Source organism: Crocodylus siamensis, chromosome 10, assembly GCF_052110815.1.
Source record: "Crocodylus siamensis isolate JL-2025a chromosome 10, ASM5211081v1, whole genome shotgun sequence".
Classification (NCBI taxonomy): domain Eukaryota; kingdom Metazoa; phylum Chordata; order Crocodylia; family Crocodylidae; genus Crocodylus; species Crocodylus siamensis.
Genome location: NC_143404.1, coordinates 38,580,750 through 38,600,346, shown reverse-complemented (window position 1 = coordinate 38,600,346; position 19,597 = coordinate 38,580,750). Strand labels below are relative to the sequence as shown.

At 50.6% G+C, this 19,597-nt stretch overlaps 1 protein-coding gene across 1 annotated transcript; it reads left to right on the top strand.

The window, feature by feature from the left end:
• Positions 1 to 2,543: 2,543 nt before the first annotated feature.
• On the top strand, positions 2,544 to 18,231 carry LOC149856482 (START domain-containing protein 10-like). Its single transcript, XM_090064744.1, has 6 exons — positions 2,544 to 3,254; positions 12,520 to 12,667; positions 12,943 to 13,046; positions 13,742 to 13,859; positions 15,227 to 15,279; positions 16,962 to 18,231. The coding sequence occupies exons 1-6, from the start codon at positions 3,090 to 3,092 to the stop codon at positions 17,172 to 17,174; spliced, it is 801 nt and encodes a 266-aa protein (XP_089920870.1). The 5' UTR covers positions 2,544 to 3,089; the 3' UTR covers positions 17,175 to 18,231.
• The last annotated feature ends 1,366 nt before the right edge of the window (positions 18,232 to 19,597 follow it).

Below are 19,597 nucleotides of genomic sequence, written 5' to 3'. Positions count from 1 at the left end.
AGGTTCTTTGGTAATCCCTCCAATGCTGCTTGCTGTCTTTGCTATGTAGCTGATGCTTTAAATCACACAATCTCTGCTGTGGTTCTCAACTACTGTCACCATGTTTCATGCACAGAGCTCTGTACAGTAATAAAGAGACACTATTTGGACTGTAGTAATTGGATCTTTATTAAAAGTACTGCTTGTAGCTATGTTGTCTACTTGCGCTCAGAACTATTGATCTCTGTCTGAGCACATGGTGCTTCCTGGAAGCTTACTGGTGTCACCCTTCAAATCGCCCCTCCCACAGCCCCTGTCCCAAGCAGCACATTCCCTGACGGTTGTTACACATGGATTTGGGTTGACTGTATAAATGGTATATTTAACTCTGACCCTCACCAAATCAGCCAGGGGCTGATAAGGATCTTGTAATATATCACACACCCTGTCTGGAGCAGAGGCTTAACAAAGTATGGGCACTTGGGGTAGCTGGATACATGGGGGCAGTCATGATTTCTAGTTGCACCATACTGCCAATGTGTGGCAAGGCAGCAGCTGGTATTTTCTGCCCCATCCCCTGCATCAAGTTGGTGCCAGGGGCAGCTTCCCTGCCCTGGTTGCACTACTGATCTAAAGTAAGGTACACAATAAGCAGAAGAAACTATTAACAGGAAGCTTTTCTCTGGCAGGACAATGGGTATGCTACCAAGGAGGGGACCTGAATTTATCTGTATTTCCAGGCAGGTTTCAGATAGGGGATTAAGGGGGAAGTGGATCTCCACAGGGGAAAATGAGGTATAAGTGCAAGTATTCAAAAACACAGAGCTGAGAAGTTCAATTGATAAGAAAAGGGGCAGACAGTTCGAGGGAGAAGGGACCTTTCTAACTCTCTGATTAGCTGGAGATGAAGGACACTGACTGCAGGGCTTGGAAAGGACATAGCAGGTTTTGGAAAAGAAACCTGTGCTGGAAGAGTGAAATCCCAGAGAGGGGCCCTACAGCTCTGACATTTTAGGACACTGACCACAATACTGAAGAGTACTCAGGAGTGGTAAAGCTGTGGGGCTGGAAATTTCGCACAACTGCTTATTGTTTTACCCAGATCTTTAGCTCTCTAGTGCTGTTCAAAGTAAATGATGATTGATCTTAGAAATCCTACAGCAAAGTGTGTGTCTGTTAAGTTCAATTACTGCATGTCAGTGAAGGAGTAAACTGTATTAATATGGTCAAAGCACCATGGAAGGACATGCTGCACTAGTGAGGAAGCATAGTGGAGGGGAGTGCTGATATTGTCTGCTTTGGGCAGGTGGGCTGAAAGTCTAGGCTGAGAGTGTGTGTACCCCAAGAAGGGTGCCAGTGAGGCCAGATGAACATGGGGGCCAAGCACAGCAACCTGCTGAGTGTCCTGAAGGGAGAGCTTAACCAGGACAGCTCCAGACAGGGAATTTTGGCTAGTCCTTAGGCTGATGAGGCTGATGAAGCTTCATGAGGCCAGAAAAAGCACTGGAACAGGACTAAGCACTTAGAGTTTATTTTACTACATGGTGAGGTCCATCTCTGAAGAGTTCACTTCCAAGGGAAAGCTTGGAGAGTCTGAATACAGCATAGGGCTTGGAGGGATCAGAGCCAGGACTCATTTTTGAGCCATCCTTTCCTGCAAAAATTAACTCAGAAGCAGGCCACACTAGATGTGAGAAATAAGCTGTATCTTTTGGACCACAAATAATTCTCTGATTAGTCTTTGTATTAATGGTTCAGACTCTCAGGACTCAGCTCTGTCACCCAGTGCATGATTGTGTCCCTGGCAGCAGGAGCCTCATTAGACAATGCTCCTTTGGCAACTGAACTTTTTCCCTAATAAAAGCATTTGTGGTAGATGTCATGGCTTCATGCTCCCCAAATGTGTTGTGGGGCCCAGTACCCCAGGCACTTTCAGTTTTCTTCAGAACATTACCTGCTTGGAGGACAGTTTGGAAGTGCTGCCACCAGGCTCTTGTCAAGTTCAGGGGGCTCCTCTTATTGAGTTTTGTCTGAGTTTAGGGTTAATGCTGGTCACATCTAATCCCTGTACTACACTTAGGAGAGCTGAGGAGACGCTGGTCCTTGTGCTGTGGCCCTGAAGCCCCAACCTCTCAGGAGATGTTCTGACATATAGCACCCCCAGACTTGGGCAGGATGTTTGGACCCACAGCCTGGGCAGGGTGCCCTAGTGCTTCCTGGCTGCAGTTCCAGCCGCTCCTCCTGACACCCTGAAGAACTCTCACAGAGCACCATCCTGGTAGCAGAAAGCCTGGGCCTTGACCCCATTGCCTGACCCTGCCAACTATCCCTGGACAGATGTGATCCTGCAGTGTGCTGAGGCACACCAGGCACCACTTTGATATCAGTGGCTTGGGTCCTGCAGCAACAGAGGCCCATTCTATTAGGTATCCTGGCGGCTGCTCTTGGCAAGTGATCAGCTGACTCTGTAACTCAGTGCTGCAAAGTCAAACACAGAGATTGCCAGACAGAAGCCAGGGAGTGAGGGGAGCACACAGACACAGGAGAGGCAGGGGCCGGTGGTTGGAGAGGCAACTTGGCCAGAAAGCTGAGACACTGTGCAATGTTACCTGCTAAATAATAGAGGAGCAGAGATCCTGCTGGCCAGGGAATGTGATCCTGGTAGGCAGAGCTGATAAGACATCTGAGCTCCCAGCAGCTGCATTAACAACTGCAGAGAAGGAGCCTTCCTGATAATTACTCGGCACACTGCAGGCTATTGAAGGCAGAGTCAGAGCAGCAGCAGCTCTCCAAACCCAAAAGCTGCCTGAGTAGGGTCTCCTGGGCGTGGAAAAAAGGGATCCGTGGACAGCACCTACCAAAAGGAGAGGGGAGGAATGGCTTTAGAGCTCTGGGAATGAGGGGGACAGTGTGAACTAGGTCAGGGACACAGCACCAGAGAGCAGCCAGCTCAAGGGCAAAGCTGGGCAGAGCCAAGAGAGCAGTCCGAAGTTTCCAAAGTGACCAAGCAGATAGATCCTTCCTTTGACTGGTGCTGCAGAACCCCTTCTCCACTCTGGTGGCTGGTACCTGCTGGCCTTGTCACTGAAGGTCCCACAAAGGTCATCTCCATGTCCAGAGGAGGGGAGATAGTATATATCCCGGATGACTCTGACTTCAGCTCATTCAGGGACCAGTGTGAGAAATCTGAGGGCTGGCACTGCCAGTACAACAGAGGCAGCGTGACAGTTTGGAGTCATGGACAGCAGGAGAGCAGGACGGTGCAGAAGATCAAGGTAAGACCCTGGGGCAGATCCTGCCAGAGCACAGTGACAGGGGAGTGAGTCTGTGTCCAGCCTGAGGGACCTGCACATGCTCGCTCTTATGCTTTATTCCCTTTGTTTTCAAGGCCTGATTTTTGCTTATCACTCTGGGGTGAGGTCTGTGTGTCAAATGCTGCCTGCTGCAGACTTCCAGCCACTTGCCTCCCATCCATGTCTGCATAAAACAGGAGTTTCAGCCTAGTTGCAGGGGGCAGAATGGGTCACCCACTCTCAGATGTTCAGCCAGGGGGGGCTCCAGCTTCTCCCTACAGAGAAGTCTTGTGTACACATGGCAACCCCAAATCCTGGACTTCACCACCTCATTCCAGTCTCTTCCGGTGTTTCTTGTGTACAAATCTTCCTTGAATTGTTTCACTATGCCGGCTCAGTACTCACTTTCTATGATTTTATGTACTATTTGTTTCTGCAAACACATATACACACACACGACTGTGCTCTCTGTTTGTGTTCTGGACACAGAGAAGGGGAAGCCCCATGATCACTTGCTCTACCAGAGCTGCTTCTGTTATGAAACCTCAGAATCCCCAAAGGAGCCTGGCAGAGGGGCTGTACTAAGAAAGTAGTTTGATCCCACTTTCTAATCACAGGTAGTTTGAGCTTTTGTTGTTCTGGACACACCTGATCCCATGTTAGAACTAGAGACATGGTAGCCTGTGCCCAATCAGTAATACCAATCTGTACAAGTACCAATAAGCAAATATAGGTCTTCTTCCACTCAAGGTCCTACTGATTTCCAAGGTGCTACATGAAGGAGTGCCAGGCTCTGGTGAATAAACAGTTAAGACATCTTAGGGTAACTGGACATTGAGGAGAGTCAAAGGTGGCCAGATGGGATGCTAGCTACATTGTTCCCTTGTGTGCTACTGGCAATGGGGACGGGTATGCATTATGCTAGTCCTACGGGCTCTTTGGTTTGGTAGAAATTTAACTTGACTCAGGTGAGCAAATTCTACTTGCCAGTAGGGCTGGAAATTTGGCCCCTTAATGAGCCCACAGGAGTGAAACATAACAGCTGCATTGCAAACAGGACTCAGCTCATCTATGCTGACACCTGTAATGTAGTTTTAAAGCTGGTGCGAATGCCTACACCTGTGGCTTTACCTCCTCCTCCCACCTCCCCCACCAGCACTATGGCTTGTTCAGACAGAAAGCCTGGTTGAACTCCAGGTATCTGCTGTTTGGTTACCTTTCTCCTTTCTCTAATTTGGAATGAAAAACCTTAGTGGATTTGGCTGCCTCATCACTTTTCCCCTCTGTGTTTCCCAGGGCTGTGATATCTGTGTAGTGCAAAGAGTAGCAGGTAATTATAGGGTTAAAATTTTCTCTCTATTAGAATAACAAAGGATCCTATCCCATGGGCCTGAGACCATCTATACTGCATCCTGGGTCTGAGCCCAAGGCTCCCATGCCTCAATTTCCAGCTCTAGGGCCACATCAGGAGTGTAAAAATGGGCAGGTATCTCCAAGCCTCTACAAACACCAGGTACTTGGGTGAGGTGTGGCTTGTAACTAGAGGCACCCCCCACTTAGCGCTCTTAATTGGTTCCTGAAAAACCCAGTGTTAAGCAAAACCAGCATTAAGTGAAACCAAAAGTGTCTGATGACCCAAGATGGTGACTGCAAGTGTTTTGAATGACCCAAGATGGTGACTGCGAGCATTATAACAAAACTTGCTAAGTGTGAAATGAAATCAGGTACCAATTTAACATGAGGGTTATAGCGAAATAGCACTAAGCAAAACAGTGTTGAGCCGGGGGTTGCCTGTATCCAGGTTATACTAGAGCATGGATCTTTCTTCAGGGCTATTTAGTAGGGCTATGTGAAACAGCTATGTTTTATTTCAGGTTCAGATTCGGCTGTTTTGGAGGACAGTGATTTGTTTTGGTGTTTCGGATCACCGTTCCATTTTGATTCAGTCGAATCTGTTTCGGCGCTGAATGGGAGATTTGGATCAGCCGGGGAGAGGCAGGCACAGCTGTGCAGCTGCAGGTTCTTTCTCAGCTCCTCCAGCTGTGCCTGCCTCTGCCCCAGCAGGGGTAGGTGCAGGAGAAGCCCCCATGGCTGCCCTGCCTGGCCCCATCCCCAGCCTCCTGGCACTTTAAAAACAAAAAGAAGCCCTGCACTCTTTAGCTGCAGCAGCAGCAGCAGCAATTGGGACTTTTGGGGGGTCATAGTAGAGCCCCCCCTGTGCAGTGTGGGGCAGTGGGAAGCAGCAGGAATCTCCCCCTCCCCCCCCACTTGGCACCCACGCAGCAACTGTCACATCGCATGGGTGCAGCCTGGCTTGGTAGGGCGCTGTGTGCTGTCTGGGTTCTGGGGTGGCTTAAGCAGTCAGCTGTAGCCTGGCACTGCTCAGCCCCAGCGGCCCCAGCACCCAGACAACCCCACAGCACCTGGCTGAGCCACACTGCACCTGCGCCATGGGGCAGCTGCCGCACAGGTGCCAGGCTGGGAGGGGGATGATTCCCACCACCCCACACTGCATGGGGGTGCCCCCATGGCTGCCCTGCCTGGCCCCACTCCCTGCCAAGCCCCAGAACTTTAAAAGGAGGGAGGGCTGTGGGGCTGTGCCAAACTATGCCCGGGCACCTCCGAAACATTTCCAAAATGTTTTGGATGGTTTTGTTTCGTTTCGGAGATGTTTTGGAGCCTTCTGTTTAGTTTCGGATTCAGTGTTTCAGGTGCCAAAACAGGCTGAAATACCTCTGAAATGAAATGGCTGCCAAAATTTCACACTGCCCTACTCTTTAGCTCTGAGAAAATGTCCCCACAATATGCAGGGGGACTGCTGCGAGCATGCCCTGGCAGGCACGGCTGGCACTGCTTCATACCCCTGTTGCCTCCATCATCTTCCCTAACATCCAGGTGTTGGCACAGGGATGCAGAGTTTAAAACCAGATGCACAGGGGTTTATTCACACTGGGCCCTAAGCCTGTAGGAGCCACATTCCCCAGCCTCCTCTGCCTAGAAATAGGAGGCCTAGAAATGTTTATCTGGGAATTTGCCCGTTGAGTTACTGCTGAAAAAGGTGCATTTGGAAAAGAGGAAACAGAAATACTGGCTTTGGAGCAAAAATGGAAGTTCTAGGAGGTCTGGGGGTATGTCCACCCATTCTAAGGAGCCAACAAACCAGAGACAAAGCAGAGAGAAATGGGGACCTGGCCAAGCTAGGAATTGAACCCCAGTGTTTGTTAAGTGATGCAGCTACTCAGTCCATAAATTGCTCCACAATGAACCCAAGGCTGCATTGTGTATAACCAGGCACCTCTCCCAACACATATACTATCCTCTCCATACAAACACTATTCCCCTTCTCTGTACAAGCCCAAGAGCTCCCTCCACACAGACACCATCTTCATGGCCACATGCACTCTGGGTGTGATACTACCCAGAGAAGGATATACAGCAGCTGTTTTCTTCATTCCCTAGCACTCTGAGCCAGAGCTGGCCTGTGATTTGGGATTGCTCATCCCCCTACTGGAGTCAGCCCATGTACATTGCAGACCTATGGTTCCCCATGCCATCTCAACATCAGTTCAGATCAGGGTCATACAGAGCTCTTGGGTCTAACAGTACTTGTTTCAGGCCAGTTTTCCAAAGTGCATTAGTTAACTTGACTTTTCTGCACCCAGTACAAATTTAATCCATGCCCAGGCCTGCTTCACAGCAGAGACACTCATGCAATTAAGCACTTGCCATCCTGAACATTTGGCGTTTATGCTCGCTGTAAGTCTGCAAAAAGGGCTTCCCACCTGCTGCCTATGCAATGTGCTGCCTCATCTTTTCAGCCAGGCTCCCCTTTGGCCCTTTACCCTACAGTCACCATGAGTGCCTCTGGCTCCCCACCCAAACACTATTAGAACCTAGGACTTAAAGGTGTGCCATGTGCTGGCTGCAGCAAGGGGTCATAAGAGATGGAGTCTTGGAGAGGATAAGCCATGACTCAAGAGGTGGGTAGCAGAAAGCAGGATAACAACAATTAACCAGGGGCAGTACAACCTAGCTGGCCTGATCTGTGCTTTGCTTAGCACAGCACAGATTATTTAGCATTTGAGAGCCAAATCTTGATCTCTAGGACTGAGACATCTGCTGTACTGTACATTGCTGAAGCAATGTCTAAGCACAGCCCAAGCAGCACAGAAGAGGCACAGGATATAAAGAAAAAGGTGTCTGTTTCTGTAGCAACACATGGAGCAAATTTATGGGGACAGGGCAGAAGAAGATCACACTGCCTCTGCTCTCCTGCAGGTCACATGAGTTGCCAGGCAGGGCATGAGCCTGGGTGAATGTCGCAGAGCTCGCTGGCTGGTGCCTCCTTCCCAGGACATGAGCAGCAATCCCAGAGGTGCTACATTATCTGGAGTAACCAGATGTGGGGTGCTCTGAGTGCTAGACCTTGCGGATATATTTCAGAGGTCTCTGTTAACCATGTGCATGTGAAAAGCCTGTCCAAGGAGAGATGAGGGGCAGTCGTGGGGCCCTGCTGAGAACTGTAGAGTCTTGCTCTTACCATCATTATTGCAGTAACCAAAGCCCCTTACCTGATTCAGCATTCTGCTCTCTTCCCAGCTCCTGTAACTGCAGTGAACACTGGCTGTGTTCTCAAAGGCTGAAGCTCAATCATTAATGAATTATGTGTTAGGAAGAATGAGCTACTGTCCTGTAGGAACAGAGTGCTTTGTCAAGGCCTATGAAGAGCAGACCCTGGGGAGCTGCTGTGAGTCAGTCACTGATGTTCCGCACCCTGTGGGGGAGAAGTCCCTGGAAACTGCTGCCTCTTAGTGGGAGGCTTCATTCTCTAGGAGGGCCAGAATATTCCTGGGGGGGTGGTGTTGGCCCTGAGCCCTGGGGAGCTTGCAGCTGCTCAGCTCCTGCTCATTTGGGCAGCTTGAGCTCCATCCTGTGAGTGAGGGGTTGGGTAGGATTCTGGGGAGGCTCCCAGGAGCTCACATGCAAAGCCTGGTAATTCACTGTTTAATAAAAATTATTAACATCCTTAAGTTCCTTAAGAAGTACGCTGCACAGCTGCTCTTTCAGTTGAGGCAGGACACTACCAGTGGTGAGGATACCTGGACAGAGCTGGCACCATGGCATGGCACTGGATGGTCCAAGGTAGCCAGATGCTTGGCTTATGAGATTGACCCTGGCAGGATGCTGAAGCCATTGCAACAAAAACAACAGATGGGTAACAAGCTGGCAGCTCTGGGCAGTTCCTGAGCAAGGGTTTTTCTCTCAGGAACTATTCCTCAGACCTGATGAAGAATGTCTTGCATTCGAAAGCTTGTCTAACTCTATCCCAACTATGAAGTTTGTCCAATTAAAGATATCACCCTAAGAAATCCTTGCTTCAGGAACAGAGCACATTTACAAAATGTTATTAATGATGCAAACCCAACCCTTAATATCCTGCTGCTCACTCTGTGTCAGGGGAGAAAGGGAGCACAAATGCAGAGATTCCTGTCCCCCAGGAGGCATTTTAACCCTGCAGACTTTGATCCCTATATATACAAAGGAGCTAAAAGCATGTCCCTCCCACAGCATGGTTAAAGACTGTGAGGTTATCATCAGATACCCTAGCAACTGGGGCCACATAAGTACCCTAGATTGTGAAGTCATAACTATTGTTGCTGCTCTGGAAGATGCACAGAACACCGGATGCACGGCAGTCGGGCATCCCACAGCCCCAGTGGCTCCATGAGACTGAGGCAGCACCTCTCTGCTCTCACATCTCATTGCAATCCTCCCCAAAACTTGCTTGGACTGCTGCCTCCCAATCACAATGGTCCTGGATGTTTTGTAGCTGGAGGAGCTAGGGGCCTGGTAGTCCAGTAACCTCTAGAGAAGTAGATCCTAAGTCCCAATCTGTGCATGTTCTACAAAGGGAAGGAGCGTCCACAGGCAACACTGAGGGCCTGATTTGGCCTCCAGACTGTGGTGCGCTTAGAGGAAAGAGCCACTGACTGTCAGAGCTCGGGAGGAAGTTGATGCAGTGGCCACTGAAAAAGTCCTGCAAACTTGCATACTGAGCGTGCCTGATCTGCAGTCTCTGGGTGTGGTGAATAGGGAGCCCATGTAGCCATCCATGTACACTGATTTAAAAAAAAAACATCACTGTAGCACCAGGTTGCTGGAATATGGAACTAATAAACCCCCAAGCCCAAGATCCAGGAGATTCGCCAGACACCTGGATCCTGACACTTGTATTGCTGCTCAGCCACCTCCTCAGGCAAGGTAAAGAGCTCTCCACTTCTCTGATCCAGTAACAGCCCCCACTGTCCTGACCGTAGTCTCATTGCATCTCAGGGTCTGGGGACTCTGCCACATGCATCAATGATGGGGATAATTCTGCAGATGGATTCTACAGTCATTTGGGAATAGTGAGAGTGGCCCAGTAGGATACCTACTCTGTGCACAGACCAGGAGGCAGAAAATACCCTGAGGTTGCTGGCTTCAGCAAGATGGTAGCTGGGGCGGGTATTCCTGTGCAGCGTGTAAGAGCAGGGAGGCTGATATACTTTGCTGTTGGGGGTTCAGGCGATCTGCTGGAGAGCAGCAATTCACAGGAGGGGACTGGGCAGCAACTTACCATAGGTGACTGGACACACCGTTAGATCTTCATGGACGGACTTATGGCTATCAGCTGGAGACCAAGGCATTTCTCTTGGACAGGGAGTTGGGGGTATTATGGGTGGGAGCTGCTGAAACTCCAAACATCCCTTACAGGTTTCCAGCTCTTTAATCCATGTCCTAGAAGCACTTTTAGTTTGTGGGGGTGGGTATTTGTTTTATACCTGGAGCCTATCTGAGCTCTACTAAGGCCAAAACTCAAGTCAGGCAGTTACCTAACACTTACAGGTGCTGAGCTGAGGACTGGAAGCCCCACCTTCCCTCTCTTGCTTTGGGGTAGATGTATCCCTTTCCGGTAGTGCTGACCAAATACTCTTCAGTCACATAGACGGTCAGGTGAATTATGGAAATTTCCACTGGAGCATCTAGCACTGGCCTCTTCCACAACCAAAACGCCAGAGGAGGGAGATCAGGGGACAGGTCCTCCATTGTAGATGTGCCTTTACCCTGTACCCTGCAGTGCTTTTGGGGTGCACAGTAAATGGCATGCCACTGGGGTAGTCAGCAGTCTGCACAGTCATCCCATCACCTGGAAGAGTCTGAGCAGAAGGCATAAGGAAAGAGAAAAAAGGATAATATTTCACTAGTGTTGTCTTTGGGCATCTGATCTTCAAGCAATCAGGGCCACATTGGTGTTGTTGACATGGCTGCTGGGGCAATCTGGGACAGCCTGTCAGAGATTAACAGGGGGAGGGAAAATGAGCATAAAAAGGAAAAATGCAGAATAAAAAGAGCAGTCTCTAATTACTTAGCATCTGCTGAGCACCTCATCAAAAATGCAAGGCCTCTAATGAGGAATGGATGACTTCTTCCTGCCAGCTTGCTGCAGCCAGCCAGTACTGAGAGGAGCTGGGGCTGAGTAAAAGTTCATCAATAATATACTTTCTTCCTTGAGGACTTGATACTAGGTTGTGGCTTGGGTTACCAGGTTAATGGCTTTGGTTACTAAGGATCTCACAGGGTCCAGCTAATCTTACCACAAACACAGTCTGTGGCATGGAGAGAGAAACCCAACCCTGCCCTAGCCTGCTTGCTCTGGGGTGTGATTTGGACAGAACAATGAGAGAACCAGCTTGCTCATTTTGCAGACACAAATAGTTGATTGGTGTGGGCAAAGTAAAGGGAAATGGTGCGTAAAAGAGCCAGTGCCAGCAGCATCTGCATCCTTAGTGCCCCTACCTCTTACACCCTACTCATTGCCCCTTGTTCTGAGGTGTGATAGATAGCCCTTTGCACGGGGCAGAACAAGATATTCCCAGGCAAGTGGTCTGGCAGCCCCAGGCAGCCTAGAGAGACACCCCACCAGCACAGCCAACGTGCTAGTTGTATAAAGGACCTGATGGGGGTGCTCACTTTCCATGCCTTCCTGAGACAGAGTAAGCCCATGTCCCCAGATTCCCTCTCCCTACATTAGCTCAGGGGCCAGCTCCCCAGGCAGTGGGAAGGGGCAGAATGGAACCACGGTTCCCACTGTGAGCTCTCTGCACCACAGCTGGAACTGCACCAGCTTCCTGCCTTCCCAGCTACTTGTAGCAGAGAGGGTTGAAAAATGCCTGTGCAACCGCATTCCTGTGTGGGTCAGGAACCATGGTGCCCGAGACCAGGTCCTCCATGCCTGGTACATCCAGTACTGCCTGAGATACAGGATGACTCTTTCAACTCAGACCCAGTAGTGGGGTGCCCTAAGTACTCCAGCTACCAAGATCCATCTTCAGGAACCCTGGGACACCTGCTCCAGCCTGCTGGTCAGCAGCACAAGGTCAGAGAACTCAAGGAAACAGCAGAAAATCAGACTCTTCAGGTAAAAGGCAGAGCTTCATGAAGACTCAGTCCCTCACACACTGTTTTGCCAGTACACGTGTCTCTTGTCCACCCAGCCACCAATAGTGAAACACATCACAAAAAGCAATTACAGGCTCTGGGGACACAGCCTTTCAGCAGCTGAGCAGGTGATGGTAGCAGGAATTGCTTGAAGGACAAGTGCTGGCCACATGATCAGGGCCACAGAGGGTCAGAGATGCTCTGTGACAGATGCCACAGTGTCCAGACGGAATGGCCAGATGTCCAGTGAAAGGCAGACTAGTCCTCACAAGGGGCCCTTTCCCTAGAGTGTGCTTTGCAGTGCTGCTCTGGCTGTGCTCAACATAGACATTTAGCTGGAGCTGGCATTTTTAATACACATTTAATTCCAGCTTCTGCTATGTGACCCTGGGATTCCTGACCCAAGTAATGTCACTGGAGCTATGTAACAAAGCCAACACTCCATTTGTCCCCTACTACTCTACCTACCAAACACTTACACACACACACGCATATATGCTTCTATGAAGCAAGTACAAATGAACAGTCACTCATACCGATGACACAGATACACAACAGCCTGTTTGACATGCACATGCTCAGTCATATATATCCATAATAAGGCAGTTACACAGACCTGACACCTGCACTTGCCAGTCATGCACACACTCAGACCACTTGCATTTCCACCTGTAGCACACTCTCCAGGAGTTCCTGGAGGCATCCGGGGTGCTTCTTGGTGTGTCTCTCCTACAGCTCAGAAGTCTGACTTGCAGCCTTCCCCCTGCAGATGCGGATCTCCTGCAAAGATGTTTCTGCAGAAACGCTTTATGATGTGCTGCATGACATCCACTACCGCAAAAAATGGGACTCCAACATGATCGAGACCTACGACATTGGGCGCCTGACAGTCAATGCCGACGTGGGATACTACTCCTGTGAGCAGCCCCCTGCTGGGGGGGAGCAGTTCATTGACACCTGCAACATCCCTCCCTTCCCCCAGGCTCCATCCTCATGCCCACCTCTCCTTTATCTGTCAGGCAAATGGCCTGGCCCCAGCTGTGTCAGTGAACACAGATCTGGGTCCCTGGATGGGATTGTTAAGGGAAGGTATAGAGGTGATAGCTAGTGTCTCCTGGGTAGCATGACCCTTGAGGAACTCTGTGAGACATCCCAGGCGGACCTGGTTAGTAACAGCCTCTCTTCATTGCAGGGAAATGTCCAAGCCCCCTGAAGAACAGGGACTTTGTCACCCTGCGCTCCTGGCTGCCCCTTGGCAATGACTACATGATCATCAACTACAGTGTCAAGCATCCGGTGAGCCACACTGAACATCCCTGCCTCCCACTCAGGGAAGCACTATGACCACTAAGGCAGTTTTTCTAGTCACTGGGGATAACTGCTTTTCTGGCAAGAAGTACCTGGGCAGAGGTAATGTATAGTTAACCTCGCCCTTCCATTTCCAGTGGGAAGGTCTTGGTTTTATGCCCACTTTATGGAAAAGAAGATTCCTCCCTAGCTTGCTCCTGTGGCCGTATGGCCGAAGGCGAGTGAAACTCGGGGGCCTCTGAACCCCAAGCCTCCAGGCTTGGTCCTGCACATAGGATACCCACAAAATGATTTGGAATCATCTGAAGCCCCAGGTGGTGGTGGAGGATGTTTGCCAGTAGCAGGGCCATATGTGGCTCTTGAATGACTCACAGATTTGGAATTGATTTGGCTGATTTGACTTGGAATATGAAAAATTTTCCTTAAACCCCACCCCCCAAAACTCAGCAGGTTTCCAAGGCCTGATTTGGGGCACTGGCCTCCTGGCTTTGGGAAGGGTGCTGGGCAACACTGGCTAGAAATGACCCGTGTGTGGTAGGTGATGTGAGGTTATGAGGTCTACCTTTCAAGCACAAGGGGTACAGCACATATCAAAGCACAGGGCGGATGTGTGCCGGCATGGTGGGGCTGGCCCAGGGCTCTGTCTGGTGGCAGGTTCTGAGGTGTGTGGTGTCTCTCCACAGAAGTACCCACCCCGGAAGGACTTTGTGAGAGCCGTGTCCCTGCAGACAGGCTACCTGATCAAGTCAAATGGAGCCAACAGCTGCATCCTCTACTACCTCACCCAGGTGGACCCCCGAGGTAAGTGCCACATGCAGGCCCAGCTTGGCAAGTCCAGAGCCCAAGAAAGCTCAGCAGATACTGGCCCTCAGGTCTGGGCACATTTGAACTGCCTGCCATCCTTAGAGCTCGATTGTGCCCCATGGAGCTGGCCATGAACCATGTGGTTTACGTAGAGTAACCCAGTGGGTATCTGCTGCTTCTGGCTACGTGCCCTGTCTATACAACAGCTCCTAATATTGCTGCACAAGGGAAACTTGCACCAATGGAAGATTAGGAGAGAAAAGGAGTGCTGGCAATACCTTAGAGACCTAATGTGATGGGACCAGCCACCTGAGGGAATGGAGAAATGGGACTCCACTGCCTGGGACAGTGGGGCCCCCTGAGTTGTAACTATCTGCTAATCCAGGGGTGGGCAAAATACAGCCCATGGGCTGGATACAGCCTGTCAAGGGATTTTATCTGGCCCACAATGGGTTCCTCAGCCCTGCCCAGGCCAGAAATAGGTTGCAGCCCAAGATAGGTGCGCATGGACAGTCTTGCTGACCCCAGCAGGGCAGGGGTGGTGAGGTGAGTGACTGCTCCTAGCATATTTGCCACCAGTTTCCAGGGTGCACTGCCTGGGCACCCTGGCCCATCCACCCTACACCCATTGCCACAGGGACACTGCATGGAGTGGGTGGGATCTCCATGGATTCCAGCCTGTGATCCCCGCAGGCAGGGAGCACTCAGCTGGGCAGATGGGATGGGGCTGCAGGGCCCGGCATCTGGGAGCAGGATGGGCAGGTGGGTGGCCAGGGCCGGGACTGGGGCCAGGTTCACAGGGCAGTGACAGCATGGGGCCGGGGGCTGGGATCCATGGCTGGGGCCCAGAACAGAGCCACAATCCACTCCCAGCCCCACATTGTCACCTCCCCACCTGCCTGTCCCACTCTTGGATACTGCCACGGCCGCATCCCATCCCATTCCATTTTCCTGACTGACCATGCCTTGCTCATGGGGGTCTCAAGCCAGTCTCCATGGAGACCCTGCCCACCCACTCCATCTGGCACCCCCGATGGTGGGTGCAGGGCACATGGGCACAGGGCTGGATAGAATTAATTGCCCTGCAGGACCAGGTCTGCATCCCTTCCCCTGGCCCACAACAGCTCACCAAAACTCCTTAAGTAGCCCTCTAGCCCAAATAATTACCCATCCCTATGCTAGTCCATATTCGCCTATCCCGTACTGATGGATTGGTAGATGGAGGTATACCCAAGGGTCTCAGGAGATAGGCAGCCCCTGCCGATGCCCATGAAGAAAATCTGGATGACCCAAGGGAGGCTGCCTTTCCTTCAAAGCATTGTCACTGGCCAGGTGAGTAACTGGTGCTTCTGCTTTCTCTCTAGGCTCATTACCAAAGTGGGTGGTGAACAAAGTTTCCCAGTTTGTGGCACCAAAGGTAAGTAGGGGTGTGGACAGCACCCAGGCGTGGATCCAGAAGGTGTGCAGTGGCACAGCTGCACCCCACTTTCAGACCGGACAGTGCTGCTGCAGCCTCTGGGAAGAATCCTCTCCTTCCTCTCCAGGCCCAGATGCGCATCTCCTCCTCTCCCCTTCCTCCATTCCGCAACTGCCGTGGCTGCTGTGCCCATTGTCCCACGAGTTGGGGAATCTTCAGAGCTGCTCCTGCCCTTTCCATCTAGGCTGCACAGGGGCTGGGCTCGCCTTGGGTAGGGACAGCATCAGCAGCTTGCTCCTGGGGGGACCGAGCAGTGCAAAAGAACCCACTCCTTCTCACTGCAGCTGCTGCTATTCCCAACTAAGCCCAGCTCCCATGCAGCCCTGCTGAAGCAGGCAGAAGCAGCTCTAAAGATTTTCCCACCCCCAGGACAGTGAAGAAGCAGCAACAACTGGAGGAGGAGGGGATGGAACGGGAAGGGAGGAGAAGTATCTCTGAGCGTGGCAGGGAAGGTGGAGATGCTTACCTGCTTTGGAACTTTAAAAAGTTCCCAGAGACTTCCTCACTGCAGCCTGCCCACACCGGTGGGTTGGGGATGAGGAGGCTGGGTGCCAGAGTGCAGTCACCCCTGCAGTATGGGTGGCTGGTCCTGTACCCGCTTTGCCAAATCCTGGATCCACCCCTGGCAGCAACTATCACAATAAAGGTGGGTAGCACTGGGAGGCATGGGTACAGGTCTGGCTGAAAGCAGTGTGCAGGCTGAGTTAAGGCCAGGGGCATGGTCAGCTGATTGCCCTGAGGTGATGGCTGATGCATGCCCAGATGAGTACTCCCCTTTCCCCAGGATGCACTCACTGTAGCTTTGGCCTGCACTAGGAAGGACTTGCCAGCAGAGGCTGGTGAGCTTTCCACCTTGCTTCCATCCCTCTCCCTTCCTCTGTCCTGGAGGGTGTGTGGGTTCAGCTGGCCCTGGTCTGGGAGGAAGGGACTCAGTCTCTTTACTCATCCCTCTGTTGGAGCATAAGTCAGCTGGGATGATCTGATCAGCAGTATGAGAGCAAAAGCAAAATTCCACAGTATACATGGACCCAGGATATGATCCCTCATCTGTTTCCCCAGTCCAGAAATCTTCAAGCAGATGAAGCCAGCACTCTGCACCTAAATGTGGATGTTTTAGGCCAGCGGTTCCCAAACTCTGGCAGATTGCACACCACCAATTTAAAATAATACAACCTAAAGTACCACCAGCAGATTTCTTTATATATAAAGTAATTATAATAAATCTGTTAATGCGTACCACTGACAGGTTGTCTGCATACCACTGGTACACATACCACAGATTGGGAACCATTGTTTCAGCGCAAAGCTGAGAAAGAGCTCCCAGTGCCCCTTTCCCTAATGCCTCTCCTAGACTTGGGATTGCAGGGGAGGCTCAGGAGAACCCTCATCAAAGTCATTGCCTAGTCCAGAAAGCCCGATCTCCCTGAGGGGTGATGGAGATCCATTACTGGGGCCCTGTGTACACAAACTACACAAAGCCCTTGAAAGAAAAGTGTATGGCAAACTTCTCTCAGGACCCTGTTAGGGTTGGACAAGATGGGACACACTAGGCTTCTCCGATCTCTCCCATCTATGCTAATGAGAAGGGTCTGTGACAGACTAAGTCTTCTCTGACCTTTTAGGCCATGAAAAGGATCTACAAGGCAGGGTTGAAGTACCCAGAGTGGAAACGGAAGCACAACCCCAGCTTCAAGCCCTGGGTGTACCCAGAGCAAAACACACTGCCCAGTGTCAGTCTGGATGAGCTGTCCCTGCAGCATGCCGATTCCCTGGAGAACATTGACGAAAGCAACCTATCTGAGGAGAGGATGCACATCAGTGATGATGAAGCCTGAGCAAGCCTCCTGCTGCCACGTGCCTACCAGCAGGACTGGAGATGGCTATGTCCTTTCCCCCCTTTCCCTTACATCTCTCACTGGGGTAGGACTGGGTACCCATCACCCTCCATCCACAAGAGCCTACCAATGCTCACAGGCATACTTGCAGTTGTGTCTTCAGTGCTCTTAGTAGAAGTGTTTTCTTCAGGATCTGTCCCTAGTGTTCTCTTGTACGTGGAGCAGGAAATTGTTCAAGCACCTGCTATGCACACAACCCTGTGCCAGGGCAGAAAGAACTGCCCTGAGCTACTGCCACATGCACAGAGCCCTGCTTTGGAAGGGAGAGAATTGCCCTTCCTCCACCACTCCCCAGCTGCTCCTGTTTTCCCCCATCCATACTCAAGTCCTCTGCTAAGGAGTGAAAGAACTGCCCTCACCTGTCCTGGACATGGACTTCGTGCTGAGGAGGGGAGAACTGAATAAGCTTTGTCTGGGCAGAGATGGCCATGTGGAGCACCCCCAAACCAGGAGGCACAGAGGTGGCTGTGACAGCACATCACCCCAAGAGTCTCAGGGTTTGGCAAAGCAGGGAGGAGGTACAAATGGGGTGCTCCTAGCTTTTGGCCATTCCTTTGCTGCCACTGGTCCTAAAGTGACCCTGGGAAACTGAAGGCACAGTAAGAGTTACTCTAACTAGCATGGCCCAGAGTTGGGAAGACACAAACAGAATCCCTCTATCCATCCCCAGCATCTGCAGTGGTGGAGGAATGGCTTAGCATCCTTAATTCCCCTATCTGATTCTCAGCCTCTCTCTCCAGCCAGATGCACAACCAAGAGAGTCCCATTCCAGGACATGGCAGGCATGTTCACTCAGCCGTGATTAGCATTCAGTTCTGGAATGCACCTGAAGCCCAACTTCCTGGTATCTGGCTTAGTCTAGTAGGGGTGCTGCAGTCCAGCTACAGCTATGGGGCTTTTCCAGCAGCATGGTGGGGGTGAGGCTGGGATTCTCTCTGAGAATGGGATCCTGAGCCAGTGCAGAGGCCATTCAAATTACATTTACTCTGGACCTGTGTTGACATTTCTCTTGTAGGTTGTTCAGCATTTGCTGCTGTTGCTGTGATTGCTACCAGAACAATAAAGGAATTGATGTGTGAGTGTGCTTCCTGGGAGTGCACAAACAGGGCACTGGATGAGCCAACAGCAACTCCAAGATGCTACTGTAAGATGAGGCATTTAAATGCATACATTGTTGGGGAGGTTTTTTGCCTGAGGCTGAACTTGGCTTTGGCCAAAGGGAACCAGGTCCCTGGTCCAGCATATTAATATGTCATGGGAGATTATCCACTCTGCACCCAGTAAAGGGTGGCACAGAAAATAGAGTGGGACCAAAGTAGAGCCAGGCAAAGGGCCCAGAGGGACAGTCAAGAGGAGTACAGTGGCCTGCTGAGGTGTCAGAAAGAAATAGCATGTGATCAGAAAGAAAGCTACAAATGCCTGCAGACTGCTGTGGGATAGAGAGAGCTGCATGGTGAAGTCTATGTGCGGACAGCCCTGGGTCAGGCACCAGCACATGATGGTACTAGCATCCTGCTCAGGGACTGGCATAGGGCACTTGGTATTTGGGGAGGTCAAAGAGAGCAATGTCTAAGAAAGCAGAACAGGAAGCTTCAGTGACTACTGTAGAAAACAACCACTTGTCCCTGCAGACAAAGGTGATGAACGAAGTACCTTCTTGACACCTTAAATGATTGTATCCTGGAAATGCTAATTCTGGGACACACCAGATAAGAGGCTACTCTTAACTCAATCCTGTGCTGCATGCATAAATCAATTAAAGAAGTAATTAAAATTGACCCACCAGGTGATAGTGATCACATGATGATTCATAATAAATGTCCCCAGGGAAGGATTGTTCATAAGCTGGCATGAAAATACTGCATTTTAAAACAGGGGATTTCAAGAAATAGACGTTTTTCTAAAATACTCTAGAGTAAAAAATGAGGAAAAGAAAATCCTTAAACTTAGCCTAGAGGTTACTTAAACTTCCACAAGAGTGTCCCAGAAGGCACTGCAGGGTTTTCACCATGCAGGAAGCTAAAGGTAGGTTATCTGAGCCAAACAGACAACCCTGCCAAAGGGAAGCCAATGGAAAGGAGAAAATATGGTGGCAGGGGAAATGTAAGAAGAAATTTGGGAGGAAAAGAGGGAATTTGAAGAATGAATAGCTTTCAAAACAAATAATAAAACCTGTTTTCAGGATCTCAGAAGCAGGTAATCTATGAAAGAATTTCTGGGTTCACTGGAAACAAAGCAGTAAGTGGAATAAGGACATTCCAGAGAACCTAAACTGGGTTTTCTTACTAGTGTTTATCATAAAAAGTAATAGAGAGAAAACAGTCCTGGGCCTAGTCTTTTCAGTGAATATGAATGAGGCACTA